Source organism: Balaenoptera borealis (genome assembly GCF_965194805.1).
Source record: "Balaenoptera borealis genome assembly, chromosome: 11".
NCBI classification, from domain to species: Eukaryota; Metazoa; Chordata; class Mammalia; order Artiodactyla; family Balaenopteridae; genus Balaenoptera; species Balaenoptera borealis.
The window spans coordinates 42,726,101-42,747,123 of record NC_138868.1 but is presented as its reverse complement, the minus strand read 5'-3'; the positions used below and the strand labels follow the sequence as shown (position 1 = coordinate 42,747,123).

The 21,023-nt window shown below is 40.1% G+C and overlaps 1 protein-coding gene across 2 annotated transcripts in view; it reads left to right on the top strand.

Moving 5' to 3' along the window:
- The window catches only part of SPON1 (spondin 1), a 271,002-nt gene that overhangs the window by 110,245 nt on the left and 139,734 nt on the right, over positions 1-21,023 (top strand). For both annotated transcript variants that reach the window (XR_014231404.1, XM_082341465.1), the window contains exons 4-5: positions 4,275-4,348; positions 9,215-9,337. Coding sequence is in view for 1 of the 2 variants with exons in the window: in XM_082341465.1 (XP_082197591.1) it covers positions 4,275-4,348; positions 9,215-9,337 (197 nt within the window). In the remaining variant the exon portion in view is untranslated. The remainder of the gene's footprint in view (positions 1-4,274; positions 4,349-9,214; positions 9,338-21,023) is intronic.

Sequence of the window (21,023 nt, the reverse complement as noted above, 5' to 3'; positions counted from 1 at the left end):
GCTCAGCTAGACTCTCTTCTCACGCCACACACTTTCCCTGGGTGACATCAGCCACTCTAAAAGCTTTGATCCTGACTTCTGCCCCAGTGACTCCCATATCCATCCTCCCCACCCCTCAAGTCTCTCCTGAGTTACAGGTCCCTGTGTCTAACTACCCCCTACGACCACCATCATGCCCTACAGACAGCTCAATCTCAAACTCTTTCCTTTCCAAACTCTGTTCCTTCTACTTGAATCCCAGGATTGCAATGATACTAACATCTACAGAAATAAGTAAGGTACAGTTCCTGCTCTCAGGAAGCTTATAATCTAGCACAGGAGATAGAAAAGTAAACAGGCAATTATAATACAGGTTAATAAGTGCTGGATAGGAGAAGCCCAAGTGGCTATGGCTCTCAACATCCAGGCAAGACGTCAATCTGAAGGAAGTAACGTCTTAGTTGAGTATGAGTTAGGTAACTGAGAGAGAGAGAGAGAGAGAGAGAGAGAGAGAGTGTGTGTGTGTGTGTGTTTGTGTGTGGTGTATATTGAGGAGTCACAAGGAAGGACAGAAGGAGTCCCATGGACAGGAGGCCAAGGGTGTGAGATCATGAAGACAGGTATAGGATATGGTTTGGGTAGGGCGCTCAGGAGGGACTGGATAGAGATAAAGCCTGATCGCCAGGGCCAGATCAGAACAAGCCTTGTATCCCACATTGGATCTGCACAGAGTTTGAAATCCAAAGGGCATGGTCCAGAGGGTTGGCCAAGCTTGGACATGGGGATATATGCTCGTCTTTTCATGGAGAGCTTCAGGTGGTGATGACCCAGGCTCCAGGGAGACCCACCGAAGTCTCAGCTCTCCACTGTGTGCTCCGTGAGATGCTAAAATAGATCCCCCCCAAATCAATTCGAGGTTACATTTTATAACAATGCATTCCTCACAGTGCAGTTATACTCTTTATAGGTAATCGTGTTTAATCCTTGCAAGCACTCTGAGCCTAAGACAGACCGTGGACTTTGGCAGTAGGTGGGAGACTTCAAAACCTTGAGCATGTTACTTAATCTCCCTGCATCTCAGTCATCGTCACCTGTAAGATTAGGGTGAAAATAGCCACAAACCCTCATCTTAATCCCTCTGAAAACAAAAGCATTTTGATAAGTTTGCTGAACTTGACCTAAACTGACGTGAAGCTGTTTATAAGTTTTATTTACTCTCTTAGTATGAATATTGTTACATTTTGTGGCAGAATATGGATATGTTTGATCATGGGGATGTTAATAGCCTACTGCCATCTTAACTTTCTACTCTCTGAAAAACTCTGAATTCAAAAACACATCTAGCCCAAGTGTTTTGATAAAGAACTTGAGGACATGTAGTATATGTAAAGCAGAAGATATGTAAGATAATGTACATGAAGGGCCTCCCTAGCACAGTGACATAATAAGGGCTCAGAAATTACAACTATTATCAAAAAGAGGGCCAACTTGACTTTATAAAACAAGGCATGAAAGAAATAGAAATATCTTAAAGGAAATATGTTTTTCTATCTCTGGCCCCTCAAATATTTATAATGATAGTTTTGGAAAATCTGGGGGTGATTTAATTTTTCTAAGCATCATCATGCCTTTATATCATAGGGTTTGCCATTATTCCCCTACTGAAAGCAGGAGGAAGAAAATTCAGAGTATTTGTTACCAATGCTAGCAAAGACAGGTGGTGGGAGATTCTGGGAGAGGAAACAGCACGGGTAAGGGAGTGGTGGAGTGAAAGAGGTGTTCAGACAAGGGGGATAAACTTTGCATAGCCTAGAACCCAGGGAGCATGGCACAAAATGCCAACAAATAAAGCCAGGAGAGTGTTTGAGGGAGGTTTTTTATGAAGAGCCTTGAATACCATGGTAAGTTTGTACTTTATCCTGTAGTTCAGGTGTTTTGTTTGTTTGTTTGTTTTTTGGCCGCCTGGCATGCAGGATCCTAGTTCCCCAACCAGGGATCGAACCCATGCCCCCTGCAGTGGAAGCACGGAGTCCCAACCACTGGACCACCAGGGAAGTCCCAGATCAGGTGTTTTCAAACCATTTTATCAAGAGAGTTTTATTGAAACAAAATTTGATTTGCATGGGAGCTCCGTGTACTGCAACCACATACCAATCCGTTTTTATTCTGTGGCCCAAAGACTCTTCTAAAAGGGCAGAACTGATCATCTCACTCCTCATGGCACATTCCTCAAAGACTTCTCATCTAGCTTGGAGTAAAATGCCATCTCCCTGCAGGCTCTGGGTGATGTGGCCCTGCCCGCCTCCCCAGCTCATCTCACACCTCCCTGGCTTAGCACCCGTGGGTTCTCCAGTGATCTGCAGCCCTCCCCACCTCAAGGATCTTACAAAGGATGCCCTCTCCTTTGCTTCTCCATCCCACTTGCCTAATTAGCTTCTAGTCGTTCAAATCTAAGCTCAGCCACATTTTCTGGGAGGAGCCTTTCCTGGCTTGGTCAGGAACCCCTGTGATACACTCTCCCACACCCTGTGGATGTCTCCATTCATTAACTGAGGGTTTAGTTGTCTGATGCTTTCTCCCCACTATTCTGTCAACTTTGAGAATGGGAAGTGGCCCCATTTGTCTTGTTCATGACAGTGTCCCGGGCCAATGCCTGGTCGCTAAGCACACCTCCAGCAATTATTTGTTGAAAATACACCAGCAAATACAACAGGAAGACAAATGGGAGAGGGGGCTGCTTTGGGTTGAAATGAGGTTGGAGCCTTTGTTTGAAGCAAGAACGTGGGGCCTGGGATACTTCCCACTAGGCCTACTCCTTGCCCTCCACAGGGGTCCCTGAGGCAATTTCACTGGGGAACATTCTGGAAGCACTGTGGTAGGTGATGGGATACTCCAACTAACAGAAGGCTTTGTTATTTGGCTTTGGGGTGAGTGTTCTCCAGAGTGTTCTCTTGGCCCAAAGAAACGTTCTGCTTGATGGTCAACAGAATGGATAAATAATTATAGTAGCTTGTGTCAATAGGAAGTATATTTCATTCATTTATTTCAACATCTCTTCTCTCTTGGGTGGGGAAAGACTGTAAAAGACATTAATAGGCTGGCCTCAATTTTACTTTTTTGTGAAAGACTGAGTGTACAGTAGACATTTCTTTGGAAAGTGATTTTGGCCTAGGCCCAGACCATCGAGAGAACCTCCTCTGTGCTCTGCAGATCCATGCACACTTGGGCGCATTCCTGGGTCTGAGATCATGTGACACAGGGCAGCTTGTGTGACTGTCCCTGGTTCAGTGTGGTCAGCTGTGATGAAGTCGAGGGCTCCCTTTATCTGTTAAATAGGGAAAATCAAAGTGAAAATTACCTTTTGATTGAGTAACATTGCTGAAGAAAATCAATAGAAATGGCTCAAGATCCACTGGCACCAGCTCAGTGTTGTGTTGTGGACTTTCAAATTACTGGAACACTGGGTTTCAGGCCTCTTCAAGGCCAGCTGAAAATAAACTGTGCAGTAGTATGTCTGTGCAATCCTAGATTAAAGAGAAAATATATGCTGGCCAAAAGCAAGTCATTTTTCAACCTCAAAATATTCTTTCCAAATTCTAAGATCCTATGTTTGACATGTTTAAGAGGGAGATATAACAGCTGAAATTGTCTTTGTTCTGAACGTAGGAGATAGTTTCGTCTAGTCTTTCAGGAAAGATATAGAATGACATTTTCAGAACAAATCAAAATATATTTTTAGGGTTTTATTTTCCCCTTCAGGAAGAGAATTTGACATGCTTTCCTGATTTGAATTTGTTTGATCTATAAATGGCCTCAGTAATCTGATACGAAACTAGAGTAAATGAACCACTGAGAAAAGTTATTGAAAATGCTGTTAGTTTACCTTCCTACCTTAATAATAATATGAGCACCACCAACACCACCACAATAACTAATATTTATTGAGTGGTTTCTAGGTATATGCTGAACTCTTGACATACATTGTCTTATTTAGTTCTCAGCAATCCTAGGAGGTAGATATTATTCTTTTTTTATTTTTATTTTTATTTATTTATTTATTTTTGGCTGTGTTGGGTCGCCGTTTCTGTGTGAGGGCCCTCTCCAGATGCAGCAAGCAGGGGCCACTCTTCGCGGGGTAGATATTATTCTTAATGCCAGTTTTCCAATGAAGAAACTGAGGCACAGAGTGTTGGGGGCACTCAGCCAAAGCCACACAGCTGTAGGTGGACAAGCAGGGATCTGACGTCCCCAGACTTGCCCTCCTCACCATGTGCTTGTGTCCTCTTTCCCCACAGGGCTAGCATCGTACAGAAACGCATCATTTATTTTCAAGATGAGGGCTCTCTGACCAAGAAACTTTGTGAACAAGGTAAGGATTTGTGGACGTGTGGGTGAGAGAGGGCTAGATAAATGGAAGGTGGCTCATTCAGTCCAGGCATTCAGCTGCAGGAATTAAGGCAGTTGGGCTTTCTGTGTTCCTCTGGGTTCTGCTTCCTCACGTAGCTCCGATTTTTAATCTGGCTGTGTGCTGTGGATAATTGGATCTGCCTTAAACTCTAATTACTCTGCTTGATTCCCTGGGTAGGAGATATGTACCTTATATTGGTGTCGTCGTCTCCTTATTTTTGTGAAACAGTGATTATTCTGAAGAGGTTCCTTGGAATAATTCACAGGACTTAATTAAGGAACGCACAATTGTGTACCTTTAAAAAGTCCTTTAACAGTTGTCTGGAGTAATCACTAGCAGGAACTTGTGGGGCACCCAGGCAGGAAGGGGGGGGATTTTCTCTAGGGAAACGGGGATGTCAAGGGGGCATTGACGTTGTGATCTCACCTCGTTCAAGGATCTGGTCCTTGGATGTACAGTCTCATCAACTCCCTCTCCTTGAAGGTGTTCTAACAAAGCTTATAGGGACCAAGGAGACTGAGGAGGTTGGAGCGGAGTCCTGGATTCAGATCCAGCTGACTTTCAAATCCTGCCTCTGCCCTTCCTCGTCATGCACCTTAATGTATGTAAAGTAGTGCCGTGCCTCCTTGGTACATAGTAAATATATATATTGATATGTATATTGATATGTACACATACATATATACACGCATACATATGCATATATATACACACATGTATATACACATACATACATATATATATTATATATATGTGTATGTGTTAGCTATTGTTATCTATATTCCAAAGCTTATCTATTAATCCACCATGAAAAAGTAAACTTTGAAACATCGAAATGTGTTTAGAAGTCATTAGAGAACTAAATGAACATGGAAAATGTTCTGAAATTATACATCTTCACTCTTTCATTTCTATTAATTTGTGCAGACTTTTTGTTTACATTTAGAACAATTTGTGTTTTCAGAAGAAATCATTCTATTTCTAGCAAATTGTAAGCTACTAAGAAAAAGAAAAGTTGATAAAGGTCTTCTGGGAAAATAATAATAATAACTGATTTTTTTTTAGTGCCTGCTACATGCCAGGCACCACATGCCTTAATCATGTAATCTGCATAACAATCCTATATGGTAAAGACTATTATATCATACCTATTTTATAAATGAGAAGCCTGAGACATGAGAAGTTTAAAGAGCTCACTCAACATGATACAGCTAGTAGGGGAGGTCAGAGTTTGGACCTAGGAGCCATTGCCCTAACCACTGCCTTTCTATCAAAGTGACTACCTCCCAATTCAGTAGCTTGGATTGTTACTTTGGGTAGGTCAAAGCATAGGTCTCCCTGTAGATGAGCTGGAGCAGAAACTAGGTCCTATGTGGAGGACTGCTTGGAGAGCATGGAAAGAGCCAAAGGGGAGAGAGTTGGCTGCGCTGCATTAGGGTCACGCCTGCCAAAGGCGCCAGAGAGCTGCAACCTGTGGGCCAGCGCCCTGGGCAGTTTCCAGGTGGGCATCACCATGCATGGCTGTTGAGGCTTTCCTGTATTTCATAGTCCACAGATTCACTTAGCCTTTCCCCAGACCCAGAACGTCTCAACTCTTGAGGCTCTTGGTTCCTAATGGACAATCCCATCCCTGCCCAGCCTCCATGAGACGACATCCAGGTCCCGTGGGTTAGAGTTGTGGCTATTCTAGCTCACCTCTTGGTTGGCTAATCGTGGCCACTGTGGTGAGGTTTTGTTAGTTTGACTCTCAGAGGCCAGCCTTATTTCCCAGATTGGAGGGTTCCTAGAAGACACTTCACTGTCAGCCCCATGTACTGACAGCAACCATCAACTAAATTGCACTTTCCAAAGCCTCAGTCCTGATGTTGTGAAAGCCTTGTCTAAGCTATGAATATGCTAACATCCTGCAGATACAGTGTCAATAAAGTGACCTTGCAAATCTCTATTGGTTACCACTTCTGAAGCAGAGATCCTATCAAAATGACTAAGCACGAATCTGTATAAGAAGACCTCTTTCCAACAGCAACTTTGTGGACAAAAAAAAAGACCCGGCAGGACTTGGGCTATAGGATCATTAGGTGCTGTTCTATATGATCCCTGGAGACAGCAGACCCATGAGGAAATCCATCAGTTAGCAAAGCAGATCCTGTACAGAAAGTCTTTAAGATATAAGCATAGAGCAAAGGGATTTTTCTTAAATATGTATGCCCACTTGATTATCTCCAGCTCTTTCATTAAGGTATTCACACTCTTTGTTAAGTCAAATCAAATCTATCAAGGAAAGGAAGAGAGAAACTAGTATCTATTATTTTTTTCCTCAGTTGAAGCTATTTATCCATAGGGGAAAATTAAGAATTGCACAGATTAAAAGCAATGGCAATCATTATTTTTTAAAAGAAACATAAAACATTAAGCTACTTACAATTAAAAACAGAGAAACATAAAATATTCCAAAAGGTGACCTATAATAAGCAAATGCACACATATACTCTCTTTAATACCATGTCATAGACAACTAAGGGAGAGAGACAAAGAGAGGAAAAGATGAAGGGAAGAGCAGAGATGAGAGGAAAATGTGGGCAGAGAAGGGATCATGAGAAAAAGAAGACAAGGGAAGAGGAGCAAAGAATAAAGGATGACAGTAGAAAAGAAAGCTGATGGATTAAGAGTAGAAATGAGGGGGGAGGGGACAGCTTGGGAGATGCTGCAGGGCCTGCAATTACCTGTATTGGGCAAGCCCTGCACCGTTAGGAGAAGAGGGGTAAGTTAACACTTGTTATCACTGCCCTTTGAAAACCTGATACATTTTCAGTGGGCTTTTCCTCAGTAGGAAACAGTATGTCTGTTTTTATTTTCAAACTTAGAAATTTATTTTTTAAATGGAAGCTTATTTTCCTTTGGAATTCCAAAAGGTTTATTATAAGTGCATTCCCTTGAACCCCTGGATGCATCTTTAAGTTCACTACTTATATCTGCGAGCCCTTTTGATAAGGTAAAGCTACCAGTTTGCCTTATTTTGGTTTTTTGAGAGATTATTGCTGCCTCATTTAACAGTGCCTAGTAGTTACAATTGAAACCCCAGCATGTATCTCTTAGCTCTGAATTCCTTTTTCAAAACTAATTTAGTTTTTTTTAACAACGTAAGTGATCATAATGGAAATGTGAAAAGGAAGAACCTTCAGGAGTTACTCATATATGCTACCTTTCCTGAAATATAGTCAATAGTGCTTGTCCCTTAAGTATCAAAGTGGCTCACACAGGAATCAGATCTGGACTTCGTGTACATAAGGCAGTGGGAAGATTTCTCCTAACACAAACAATGCTCTAGCCTCTTCCTAGTGTACAAAAAGTAGCCAAACAATGATTTCTATTTGGGGGGGGTTTCAGATCTCTTCTTCAGAGATTCTGGAGTTATGTAGGGAGGTAATTTTTTAAATGTACCATTCTTCATTTGAAAAAGCAAAAAGAGAAACACACACCAGTTTCTCTCATTGGTGTTTATGCAGACCTATCCAGCAGAAGGTCTTTCCTGCAGTGATATAGTGTAGAGGTTAAGAGCATGGGCTGTAGACTCAAAAAGACCCGAGCTCCAGTTCTGCCTACACCACTTACTAACCCTGTGGCCTTGGGCTGGTCACCTAATCTGCCTCAGTTTCATGATCTATAAAATGGGGTTAACCAAAGTCCTGACCTCCTAGGTTTGTCAGGATCAAATGAGACAATATATGGAAAGGCATGTATGAGGACTCTATACAATATAGTTATTATTACAATATCCCATACTTTTGTCTCCATCCTCGAACCCAGAATTCGCTTCTTCCACCCATCACTGGTTTTGCATATTCAAACCAAATGAACCCAGTGAATTCCATAAGGAAGACTTGTAAAATGCTCTTCCTAACACTCAAAAAGATTTTTATACTCTTTGTTGCTGCTCTTTATATAATAGTTAAGAATAAATGTCCAACTTGCAAAGAGAGAGAGAACATTTATGTTAATACCTCCAGAGGAAACAAAGAAAAAGCAATTGAAGCAAGTTGCATCTGTAGACATTGTTTCATCTTGCAGGAAGCAGAACAGACCAAAAGCAACAATGCACAGTTAGGGATGTGGGCTTGACAGTTGGAAATACTGAATTTATTCATGTAATCTTTCTCCACTTATCAGCTATTCGCAGTTAAAAGTGGGGGCGGATTGGGAATCTTGAGTTTTTCCCGGCTGCTTCTATGCTCAGAAGTAAACCTGAATTTATGGACATATTCCCAAACCCCCAACCCTCCCAGTAAACGCTCTGAAAGCTTGATAAGAAGTGACGTGACTATACGTGCATATCTTTTTAGAAATAATTTTCAGCAGTTCTTTACGTCCCTCTGCTTGTTCTCATTGCTCTCCTTCAAAGCTTTTTCTGGTCCTGGCAATTTGGCCCCAGAGAATATTCCTTAGAGAAAACACACACAGGCATATTCCTCTTAAAATTTGGTGGAGAAATCCTGTTGTGTGAGGGGTGGGGAAGGAGATTCGGGCCCAGAAAATATATATCAAGATGGGCCCCCATCCCAAATATTCTGCCTTATTGGTCCCATAGGTCTCCTCACATTATTAGAGCAAATGTTCTGATGTTTTTTTAATTTGCAAAATATATAGTTATCACCCTTAGAGGTATATAAAATCCTTTATAGCTGGACCTGGTTCTGAGTTATTAATCGGTGAAAACTGTACCTCATCTTCTTTTCCCAAGCCTTCAAGACAGAACGAGACCGAGATGGTGCTGTCCTATAAATGACTCACCGCTGCTTCCTAACTTGGTGACTTTCCTGACTCTTTCAGACTCCACATTTGACGGGGTGACTGACAAACCAATCCTAGACTGCTGCGCCTGTGGAACTGCCAAGTACAGGCTCACATTTTATGGGAACTGGTCTGAGAAGACACACCCAAAGGATTACCCTCGTGAGTAGAACAGCTTCCTTATGGGTTGGGGGAGAGTGTATTACAAAGTTCTGGTTGTGGGATATACTAGCTTCTCCTTCTTACCAGTGCATTCATGAAACACATTCCAAGAAAGTGAATTCATCGAGACAGGCAGATATAATAGTCGTATGCTTTCAGCTTCTTTGCAGAGCATTGTTCTAAGTGTTTTCTTATCTGTGATTTAAAAAAATATTCCTGAGGTCATGCTGCTTATCTTCAGGTCAGATATTTGGTAACCTCAGTCCTCCTGAAGTGGCTCTGTCCATACAACCAGCCTATTTGTGCTGGAAAGAACTGGCGAAAGGGACCACCTGCTCTTGACTGCACAGGCCAAGGTCAACAAATACTCAGCATCCTCAGCCATAGCGTGTATCGGTAATATATCAGATACCACCTTAGAATCCTAATTACACCATGCTCCTGGTAGCCAATACGAATCCATGAGAGTTGTCAGGCAACCCCAAACTTGCTGTTTTAGAGTAAATCCTTAATCAGGACCCTACCAACTCCCTTTTATCAAACAGCTGTCTCATCAAATGCCTAACATGTGTCAGACACTGTGCTAAACACTAGAGATATAACAGTGAATAAAAAAGACACAACCCATGTTCTCATGCAACTCAGAGATTAATGGGGAGACATACACTAATTAAATAATCACACAAATGATATGAAAATTATAACTATGAATAGTGAGCTTACTGAGTGGCAAGCATTTTTACATATGTTGTCATTTCATCCTCAAAATAACCTTTTGTGGGCTTTTGTGAATGAGCTCACTGGAGATCACAGAGACATCATGATTTGCCCCTAGTCCAATGTAAGTACAGTCGTCCCTTGGCATTTGAGGGGGATTGGTTCCAGGACTCCTACAGATACCAAAATCCATGGATGCTCAATCCCTTATATGTGAAATGACGTAGTATTTGCATAAAACGTAGGCAGATCCTCCCGTATACTTTGTCATCTCTAGATTATTTATAATACCTAGTAGCATGTAAATAGTTGTAAATACAATGTAAATGCTAGGTCAGTAGTTATTGTGTGGAAAATTCAAGTTTTGTTTTTTGAGACTTTATGGAATTTTTTTTTCAAACATTTATGACCCGTTGTTGGTTGAATCTGCGGATGCAGAACCCTCAGAATGAATGGCTAATGGTAGTGGATCCAAGATGCAGAAGGGGTTTGTCAGGCTCCTTGTCCTGCCTTTCGTTTGGATTGCCTTTGAGACCCAGTGTAGCCCATTCTTTCTAACTGTGGGTGGAAGGATGTCCATGTGTGGCACTGAGCATGTTTTGGTTCACTGTGTGTTTTAGTCTTGTTCACTTCACTTTGGAGTTGCCACAGCTGGGAAAGAACAGGGAGGCTGGAGAAAGAAACTAAAAAGAGGGATTTGGGTCAGCCCCAAAGGGAGTGGGGGCAAAGGGTACGTGGTTGGGACTTAAGAAGACCCAGTCTAGACCATAACCTACTTGGTCCCCAAACAGCCCACCCAGAGGAGACTCCATTTCTTGGCAGATCAAGAACCTTATTGTTTAATTTTAGCCACATGTAATCAAGGCTGGAGATCTTAGAAGCCTCATGCTAGTTCATTCTTCTGACTCTGGGATTCAGCTTGATCTGCTTCAGCTGATGTGGGAGACCTGTGTGAACAAACTTGGACTCTCTGCCTGGAGGGGAAAAAACCACTTGGAACAAGCATGATGGAAAAAATGTCCTCTAGTGCCTCACATCCACTAACCCAGAGGAAATAAAATGTTAGGGGCCCATTACTCATCTTCTGTAATCCTAAGGCGTTTCTTGCTCTTTTCTGTTCTGACACTGTTATTTCCAGAATTTTTTTTTAAGGGTACAGACCATTGTTTCTGGGTCTTTGGGCCAAATCAAGTACAAACCTATACAGAATTTCTGCGGAGTTGTTGGGAGTTTCTTAATATGTATAGCAGACATGTGTTTCAAGTCCCCCAGAATTGTTTCATTGTCAGATGTCAGAGTGTGTCCTAATTTTTGGTTGGAAAAAATTTGGCCACTATGTTCAGAAGAGCATTTATCACATCATACTGTAATTATTTCTTCAGGAGCCCTTCTTCTCCACCAGACTGAGAAGTCCTCCAGGACAAAAGCCACGGCATGCTCTTCTTTCATTCTTAGTGCCTGCAAATACCTGGGGCCTCCCCAAGTACTGGGTACTGATTGTTGGACTCAGAGTGGCATTCACCATGACCCGGGAGGCAGATTTTTAGCCCACATTAGTCATGATGGTCAGTATCGAGCAGGGACAGGCCTGGACTTTCCCTGGACGGAAAGGGATGGACTTGGACACTAGGGGCACTGGAAGCAATTGGAAGGGCACAAGAAGGTGCCCTTCATGGTCTAATCAGGACCGTGAGAATTCAATATTCACAAAAGTGATTTCTGCCAATCTTAGGTAATAGATGATTTTCATTTCACCCCTCCAGGGATGATTCTGTCTTGATAACCAACCCTGGCCATTTAGCCCAATTAAGTCATGACACTTCTCAACAGTAGTGCAAGCTGATACGTGACAGGTCCTCCTCTTATTAATTACTCATCCCAAATTCCACTTTCTCTGCAAGCATCTCAGAGCAGGGCCCTTTTTATGGGCTTAAAAATTATTGAGAACTCCAATATACTTTTGTTAATATGGATTGTGTCTCTCAATATTTCACCATCTCAAAAATTAAAACAGAAATTTTAAAATGTCACTCATTAATTAACTTTAAAAGTAACATATAATGAATTAGCAATGATTAAATTATTACATGTTAACATATTTTATGAAAATAACTATATTGTCCAAACGAAAGAAATTTAGTAAAAAGGGCATCATTGTTTTACGTTTTTGCAAATCTCTTTAATGCCTGGTTTAATGGAAGACACCTGGATCCTCATATTTGCCTCTGCATTTAACCTGTTGTGGCATATTTTTTTTTTTTTGGTTTAAGTATATGAGAAAATTCTGTCTCACACAGATATGTAATTGGAAACGGGAAGAATATTTAAATAACCTTTTCAGATAATTACAGATAATCTTCTTTGATGCTACACCAAAACTCTGCAAATGATAGTTTCTTAAAGGAGAATTACAATATAGAATGTGAAACCATATCAATGAACTTACACTCTGTTACATTAAAATATGTTGCTTTCCCCTTGCACTTTGAATGCATCTTTCACAAGTGAATGATTTTATAACATCATCTATTAGTCATTTGGAAAATATTGGTTTACTGAGTTATGCAGATAATCCAGATATTGAGACATTTCATTATACAACATCAAAAATCATATTCGTTAAGATCACTTCCAGTCTCATCAGTAAAGTGTTTAAGTATTGAAAACCTATCAAATTCATGGTGGTGGATACAAGTTTCCCAAGATCCCAAGTTTTGCTTGAAAGCTCAAATTTTATCATTGGCAGCAAATACCATCAGGTGTTTTTCTTGAAGTGACAGGCTTATTTCATTTTTTAAGAAAATGTGTGCCAAATTCTTAAGGCTGAATAACCATAATCTGTCATTTGTTCTTTCAAGTAAAAATGATGTTTTATGACAATGAAATTGTCCAGCTTGCACCTCAAGCAATTGCACAAGTGCTTTTCTTCAAGACAGTCCCAGTACTCAGTATATAGCAGAAGGGCTTTATGTGTATTTCCCAATTAGTCACGGAGAATAATAAAAACATGTATACTCAAAGGTAGAGAGTTAATAACATTAATAATGTTTATTGTTTCATCAAGGCCATTCTTAAGTGAAACTGACTTTTGGGGCTTTTGTTTGCAGCAAGTCCCTGGCGGTGAGGAATACATTAATGACTAATACAGTGCAAGGCCATTGCCTTGACCCGCACTGAGTGCCAGCAGTTTTACTCATGATTGCTTTTGCCCCATCAGTGTTAATGTCGACACATTACAAAAGGCAAATTTTGTCTTAGTATTATTATGAAAATAGTTTTCACCTCATAGGTCCCTCTGAAAGGGCCGGTGGTGGGGCGGGGCAAGGGGGGTGGTCCCAAGGGTCTGTAACCACACTTGAGAACCTCTGCAATAGGATAAGATAGCAGCCTAAGGGGTCTGTCCTTCAGTCATCTTTGGGAACTTGCCCTTGAGAATTCACATTGGACTCTGCACCCTGTGCTTTCAGCGGTCTCTTGTGGTGGGCCACATCTGCAGGTGGCTCTTCTCAATCATTATACAAACTGGTTTGTTCCTAATGCTGTTTCTGGGGTTCCCTCTCTTGGAAAACAAAGTACTCTCTGTATCCATGATACCCTTCTCTCTTGGAAGAACTAACTAGGCCTGAGGTAAGGAAGGCAGGAAGATGGTATAAATGACCTCTGGCATTCCCTCCGATTGTAATGCCATAAATCACTGCTGGCCATCTGGAAATAGTGAAATCTTTTTTTTTATTATTATTCGTTCAATCATTAATTCATTTATTTGCTAAGTGAAATCTTTTTAAAACACTCCTAAGTGAGTAGTATCTAGAAATCCATTTGAAGGCTGGATCATGCAAGTTTTACCTCCTAATTTTATAAGTAAAAAAAAAAAAAAAAAACCCAAGCACCAAAAAAAACAAAAACAAAAAAATTAAGGGCTCAGGTCACATAGCCAGAGAGAATTCAGAACCAAAATCAAAGCTCAGATCTTCTGTTTCCCTTTTGCCTTCCTCTGGGGACTGTCACAAGGCAGTCTTCTCTCCTCTGCAGTAAAATTAAATCTCTCATTCACAAAGCATCTTTTGATAAGGCCCTGCTATACCACCATGGTCTCAACTGCTACCAAATTCTGAATAGCTTGGCCGCACTCTACGAAGACCTGTGCTGCGGAGAGCATAACTTAAGAAATCAGAGGTCTGGATTCGCTGAGCCTGAGCTGAGCTCTGGAACCCTGCAGTGTTAGGAGAAGCGCATGCCCCCCAGGGTCTGTCCTTGGTACTGCGAGTCTGTTGTGCTCCAGGAGCTTTCGTTCTTTACAGGAACATGGTGACCAGGCAGTGTTACCGCATAGGGATGTCCCAGGGGCTGGAGATAGGCCCAGTCTTCACCAGGAGATTGGGAATTGCCTAACAGATGCTGAGTCTCTTTGCTCTCTTATGCTGAACACAGCGTCTGGGTTTTTGACAAATGTTTCTACCCCACAGAGACTCTGTAATCTCCCATGACAATGTCAACTGCCCCCATTTTTGATATAGCATCGATTTTAACACCATTTGACAAATACACATTGATGAAAGGGACATTTTTTTCCAGGAGCCAATTATTTTTTTCATTTGGCAATACATTGCCTAGAATATAAACATGGCCACTGGAATACTCTACAGAATCAAAGTTAGTTTTACCATGAATTCAGCCATCTTTTCCATTGGGTCACTTAATTTTTAAAAATTATTAATTCTTAAATCCAATCACATGAAAGACTACCATTCTAATACTTGGCAACTGCTTTCATTTCTTCATATATTCAACTGTGTACAGAGTTTCTACATCACATTTGAACACGTCATGTCCTACTTTCTGCATTTGATTTTGTTTCCATAGTCATAATTTATTACATCAGCTTTCTCTAAACCACATATCTAACTGTTCTTTTATTGAACGTTTAGGTGATGTTAGGTCTTTTGCTAACACAGAAAGCATTGCAATAAAAAACTTCCTTCTTCAAGTCTTCCTCCATTCTTCCACCTTCCTTTGAATTATTTCCTTGAAATAATTTCCCAAGAGTAAGACTGCTGGATCAAAGGATATGGACTTTTTTTTTGGCTCTTGAGACATTTTGCCAGATGCTTCTCCAAAACATTTGTATCAATTCACCATGTTAAAAATAATGAATAAATACATCTGTTTCTTCCAGCCTCTTTAGCATCCAATATAACTTTTTTCATTTGGGTTTGGCCAATTCATGGTTATAAAAAAATTAATCTTATTATTTTAAATTGACATTGGTTTAATTACTAACACACTTGAATCTTTTTTCATGTTTATTGTCCTTTGTCTTTAAAGCCACTAGGGTGTTGGCAGGAATCAAGCTTGATTTTGCTCATTTACCTCCCCAGGGCCTAGCTCATTGTCTGGCACATTGAAAGCCTCTCAATAAATAGTGTTGATGAATGAATGAATGATGAGAAGCAGTTATGAAATGAGCAAAGAAGAAAGTGGAGGGAGATGAACAATGAAAAAACACTGAAGAGGTTGGGGCAGGAGGGAGAGAGGACCTTATATGGCTGCTGAGTGGGACCACATTGGAAGGGGCAGGTACTGTAAGGGAAGATGGGTTAGGAAAATATTGCAATGATTATGGTAGCTCCAACTAAGGCAGTGGATGTGGTGATGGAGAGAATGGATAGTTTTGAGATGCCTTTTAGAGGGAGATTCTGTCATGGATTAGATGTGGAGGAGTGAGAGAGAGAGAGAAGCATCAAAGCTGACAAGCCAGGTTTCTGGCTTGGAGATGGAGGTATTCTTTCTTCTTAAAATATTCCTTGATATTGTCTTTCTATTTTATAAATGATTGTGAAATCATTTTTATCAAGTTCTGTAAAGGATCCTGCCAGAATTTTAAGTGGGATTGCATTAAATCCTCAAATTACTTTGGGAAGAATTGTTAGCTTTATAATATTTAGCTTGCAGAGTTTCTTCCCATTTAAGAATAAGACCATTTGTGGGTTTCCTTAGTCCAGTTCCTATAACAGTGATGAGCCACATGTGGACCACAGCCCCCTTCCCTTGATCTAACTTTAGAAACAATTAAACATTCAACAAACAATAATTCTACTTCTTCCCATCAGCACTGGGAAATCTCTTTCCAAGCTGAGTAATGGTGCCCATCAGAGTTTCCCAGCTGTGCCACCACCAGGCTGAGTCACAAACAGAGTATGTTGCCAGGAAATAGAATTTGGTACCAAGCACATGTGTCATGACACACCGTTTCAATGAAAGAAGGAGCAAAGAGAACAGATTAAATAGTTTCTTCTCCCTTTTCTCCTCCCTTCTCTCCATCTCTCTGGGAAGTCTCATGGCAACAACTCACTATTGTATGGATTGAGATCGGAGAAGGACAAATCAACAATCTGGTCTTCCCATTAAACATGCAGATTGAATACACACATTAATCACTGTCCTTTCCTCAAATTCCATAAAAATAACACTAGAGGAATATATGTGTATCCACAAAGACAAGAAAAGAGGAAAGAAGGCCACATCATACAAGAGATGTTGTCAGAATCTGGGAAGATGAAAGACAGATGGACAAGTGGCAGCTGCCTAGTAGAGCAAGAGAAGATGAATCCTAAGTACCTGCACAGAGGGTAGTGTAGAAGGACCGAGCCCGTTCATTGTACAGAACACAGGAACAGAACCACATGCTTGGCACAATGAATGAAAAAGCGCTCAACACAACATCATGAAAGTTTAGAATAATGGGGAGAGGGACAACCCTAAAAGCATTCAGAAAAACGGGTAACAAAGGATCAGACCTCTTTAGAGCAACACAAAGGTACACAACGATGGAATAATATCAGACTCCAAGCTCGTGGTTATAAATTCTCAGGGGAGATCTTTTGTTCAGCCCAGAGTCTAGGTGGAGACAGAGAAGCCCTCTTGTCATCTCCATGTGCTAGTTCAGTTTCTTTCTGGATCACTTTTTCACTGAAAGTTTATTTTGTTTTGATAAGAGTGTGTGTAATAGGTAATTTCTGCTTTTCTGTATTTACAGAGTTTTGTTTTGTTTTGTTTTTAATAACCTCATATATGTTTACTTTAGAAAGCCTTTTATCTTCTTCCACGCCAGGTGCCAAAGGATATGTTCCTTAATTTATGGAACATGAGCATCATTGGTCCATGCAAGGTCCCTCTGGCTTTGTTTTGTTTCATTCCATCTATCCCACATTTATTGTGATTACAGTCATGTTAAAAAATTTTTCTGCCATCTTATTTTATATTTTTTGAAACTACTTCTTTTCTTTCCATTGCCTGAGTTCAGTTTTCTCCTGCTGGCTTAAAAGTTATTTGACTTATTTTTTTTGTTCTTATGGTGGTTGCCTTTAATTTAAGACACATGCTTGTGTTTATTTACCTCTATTGATTTCATAAGCATTTTAATATTTATATCTTCCCTGAACAAAAAACAAGAACATTAGCATGCTCTCATTCCTTTGGTCTCTGTGATCCCTGTACCCAAATATACACTTCGTATTGATTATTTGATAAAACTTTACTTCTGAATTGTTATGGATATTTTCTTTTCTTATTGCAGTAAGTTGATTTACTATGTTGTGTTAATTACTGCTGTACAGCAAAGTGATTCAGTTATATGTGTATACATTCTTCTTTTATATTCTTTTCCGTTACGGTTTATCATAGGGTATTGAATAAAGTTCTCTGTTCTACACAGTAGGACCTTGTTGTTTATCCATTCTATATATAAAAGCTTACATCTGCTAACCCCAGCCTCCCACTCGACCCCTCCCCCAACCCCCACCCCCTTGGCAACCACCAGTCTGTTCTCTATGTCCGCGATTCTGTTTCTGTTTCATAGATAGGTTCATTTGTGTCATATTTTAGATTCCACATATAAGTGATATCATATGGATGTTTTCTTTTTCCTTTCTTTAGTCTTTGCTTTTTTACACAACCATAAGCTTCACTGAAGTTTTGATCACCCATGGCTTTTTAGTATTTTTCATATTGAGTACTTCTTACAAGAGTATTTCCATAGCAGGTCTTTAGAAAGGCAAACCCCCTAAGGCCTGATGTGCCTGAGAATATTTTTATCATGCTGTCACATTTAAATAGCATGTGGCTGAATATGAGACCTAGGTTCAAAAACCTTTTCTTTCATACATTGGATTCTTATATTCAGCTGTTAAGAAGTCCAATGTCAATCTGATTTTTGGTTTTTATCCAGGTGATCTACTCTTTCTGCATTTCAGTTTTTTAAATTATATCTTTGATGGTCTTAATTAATTCTTAATTTCTTAATTTTCACCATTAATGTGACCAAGTGTGGATTTTTTCTTTTTGAAAAATACTTTTCTGCTCTATGAGTCCTTTAAATATGACATCTTGCCTCTTCCTTTAATTCTGGGGGATTTCTTTTCCTCCAAATATTTTCTTTCCTTTTTTCTCTCTTTCTGAGCCTCCAGTGACCAAGATGTCACTTCTACTGATCTCCATATCATCTAGGTTTTACTTTAAATGTTCTCTCTCTTCATACTTTCTGCCACCTTCTGGGAGCGAGTTCCTCACTTTTCTTCACCACACCACTCCCTTCTTCAGTGCTAACCACCCTGCTTTTTATCCCCACTACTGTGCTGCTTGTCTTAACCGTTGTGTGGGGGTGGTTTTTGTAAACTTCTGTTTTGAAATAATTTCAAATTGATGTAAAAGTTGGAAAGACGGTACACAGAACCCCTTATTATCTTTCACCCAGACTCTGTAATTGCCAACGGTTTACATTTGCTTTATCATTCTCTCTCCATAAATATATATACATTTTATGTTTTTCTAAACTTCTGAGAATAAGTAGAATCATGCCTGCTCCATTACCTCTAAATACTTCAGCATATATTTCCTAAGAATAAGGACATTCTCTTACAAAATTACAATACATTCATCATTAGCATTGATAAAATAGTATTATCTAATCTACATACCTTGTTCAAAGTACACTAATTGTAGTGTTCTTTATGGCAGTACTATACAATATCAGTATAATGCAAGCCATAATAATGAACCAGAAATGTAATTTAAATGTTCTAGTGCCTACGTTAAAAAAGTAGAAAGAAGCAAGTGAAATTAATCTTAATAATAAATTGTATTTAAGCCAATATAGCCAAAATATTATCATTCCCACATGTAATTAATATAAAATTTATAATCGAGATATTTTACATTCTTCTTTTCATTCTAAAACCCAGTGTGTATTTTATAATTAGAGCACATCTCAATTCAGACTAGCCTCATTTCAATTATTCATTAGCTGCATGCGGCCAGTGGTTCCCATAGTGGAGAGCACTGCTCTGTAGCAAATGAAAAATACAAAGTCTGGTCCTGGATCCAATCCAGGATCACACACTGCATTTACCTGTCATGTCTCTTTAGCCTCCTTTAATCTGGAGCAGTTCCTTAGTCCTTCTTTTAATTTCATGACAGTGACATTTTTTGAGAGTTCTAAGCAGTTGTAGACGTTCTCAGTTTGGAGTTGTCTGATGTTTCCTCGTGATTAGATTCAGGCCGTGCATCTTTGGCAGGGATACCAATAAATATGTGTTACAAATATTTGTTTAACACCCAATTTACATTTGGTTCTTTTTCTTTCCTTCTTGCTCTTGCTTTCTATTACAGTATACCCCCTCTGTCTTTGAGGGTATGTATTTTGCTTACGTTAAATTTTTGGTCCATCTGTTGCAATTAATCTGCTTCGTGTTTAGTTTGCTTTCACTTTTACTAGTTGTACCCTTTGATATCTAGTTATTGTGGCAGATGGTCTTACACTTCTCTGATGATTTAACCATTAGGCCTGATAGTATGTGATGAAAGGGCCAAATCCTAGGCGGTATCCCTTCAGATGTGTTTAAGGGAAAGAAAAAGGAGGAGACCAGGGAAGAAAGCTCAAGCATCACATCACTGGTATCAACTCCTCCATTTGCTTCCATTCCACTGGGTATCTTCTCCAATCAGGGATTCATCCGGACGCTCAACACAAAGCAGGAATAGGAAGAGAGGATCTCTTTAGGTTCCAATTCCCAGCTCTGTGAATCTGGAGAGGGAAGGGCTAGAGAAATGTACACCCAAGGGTGCCCGAGTTCCCTTCATCTCCTCTACCCTTTAGAAGAGGTTTCTGCTGCCCTGAGAGTATTATGACTGGGGACAGGAATAGGGCTGCATGGTGCTGCAGACATCTGGATTGCAGGCCAAGTAATGGCCCTCTGTTGGCAATGTCAGAAGGGGTGAAATAGGAGAACTCCGACAGTCCTCCCAAATCCATCCCCCCACCAGTGGGTCAGAGGAAAGAAGAGGACTCCTCCCTCCTCCTCCATCCATTCTCTTACTCTCAGGTCAGGTCACCTCCCACCTCTGGCTGCTTCTACTCCATCCCCGCCCCCCATCAGGACAGCCTTTAAGCTTCCTTTTATTTCAATGTCTCTGTTAGTTCCATGGATCTCTGCTTCCCTCTGTTTCTGAAGTTTCCCAGGGTTGAATTTAAAGGAATGAGGAATGTGTGCTAATTCGCCATCTCTTCAGGAATCAGCAATAAACTTTCAGAGTTTTTTGTTGTTGTTTTGTCGTTCATTCCATTTAATTCTTGGCAATATTATCCTTACTGCTGTATTATGGTAAATTCACGTATGTTTTTCAGGCTCTTTATTCTATTACTTTATCATTTTCTTCTTGACTTTTTATATTCTGGTAATGGGGTATTAACATCTTGATTTTAAACTGTGTACTTATAATTTCTCTTTGATTTTTAACAGTCATTGCTTTCTGTTTGTTGCTATGTTCTTTGTGTCCTATAGACATAATATCATAATATCATAGCTCTCATTATTAACTCTGACTTCTATCATCACATAATTAACATAATTAGCTTCCTTTAATAACATTTGCCTTAAATTAAACTGTATCTGACACCCCACCTGCTTTTCCT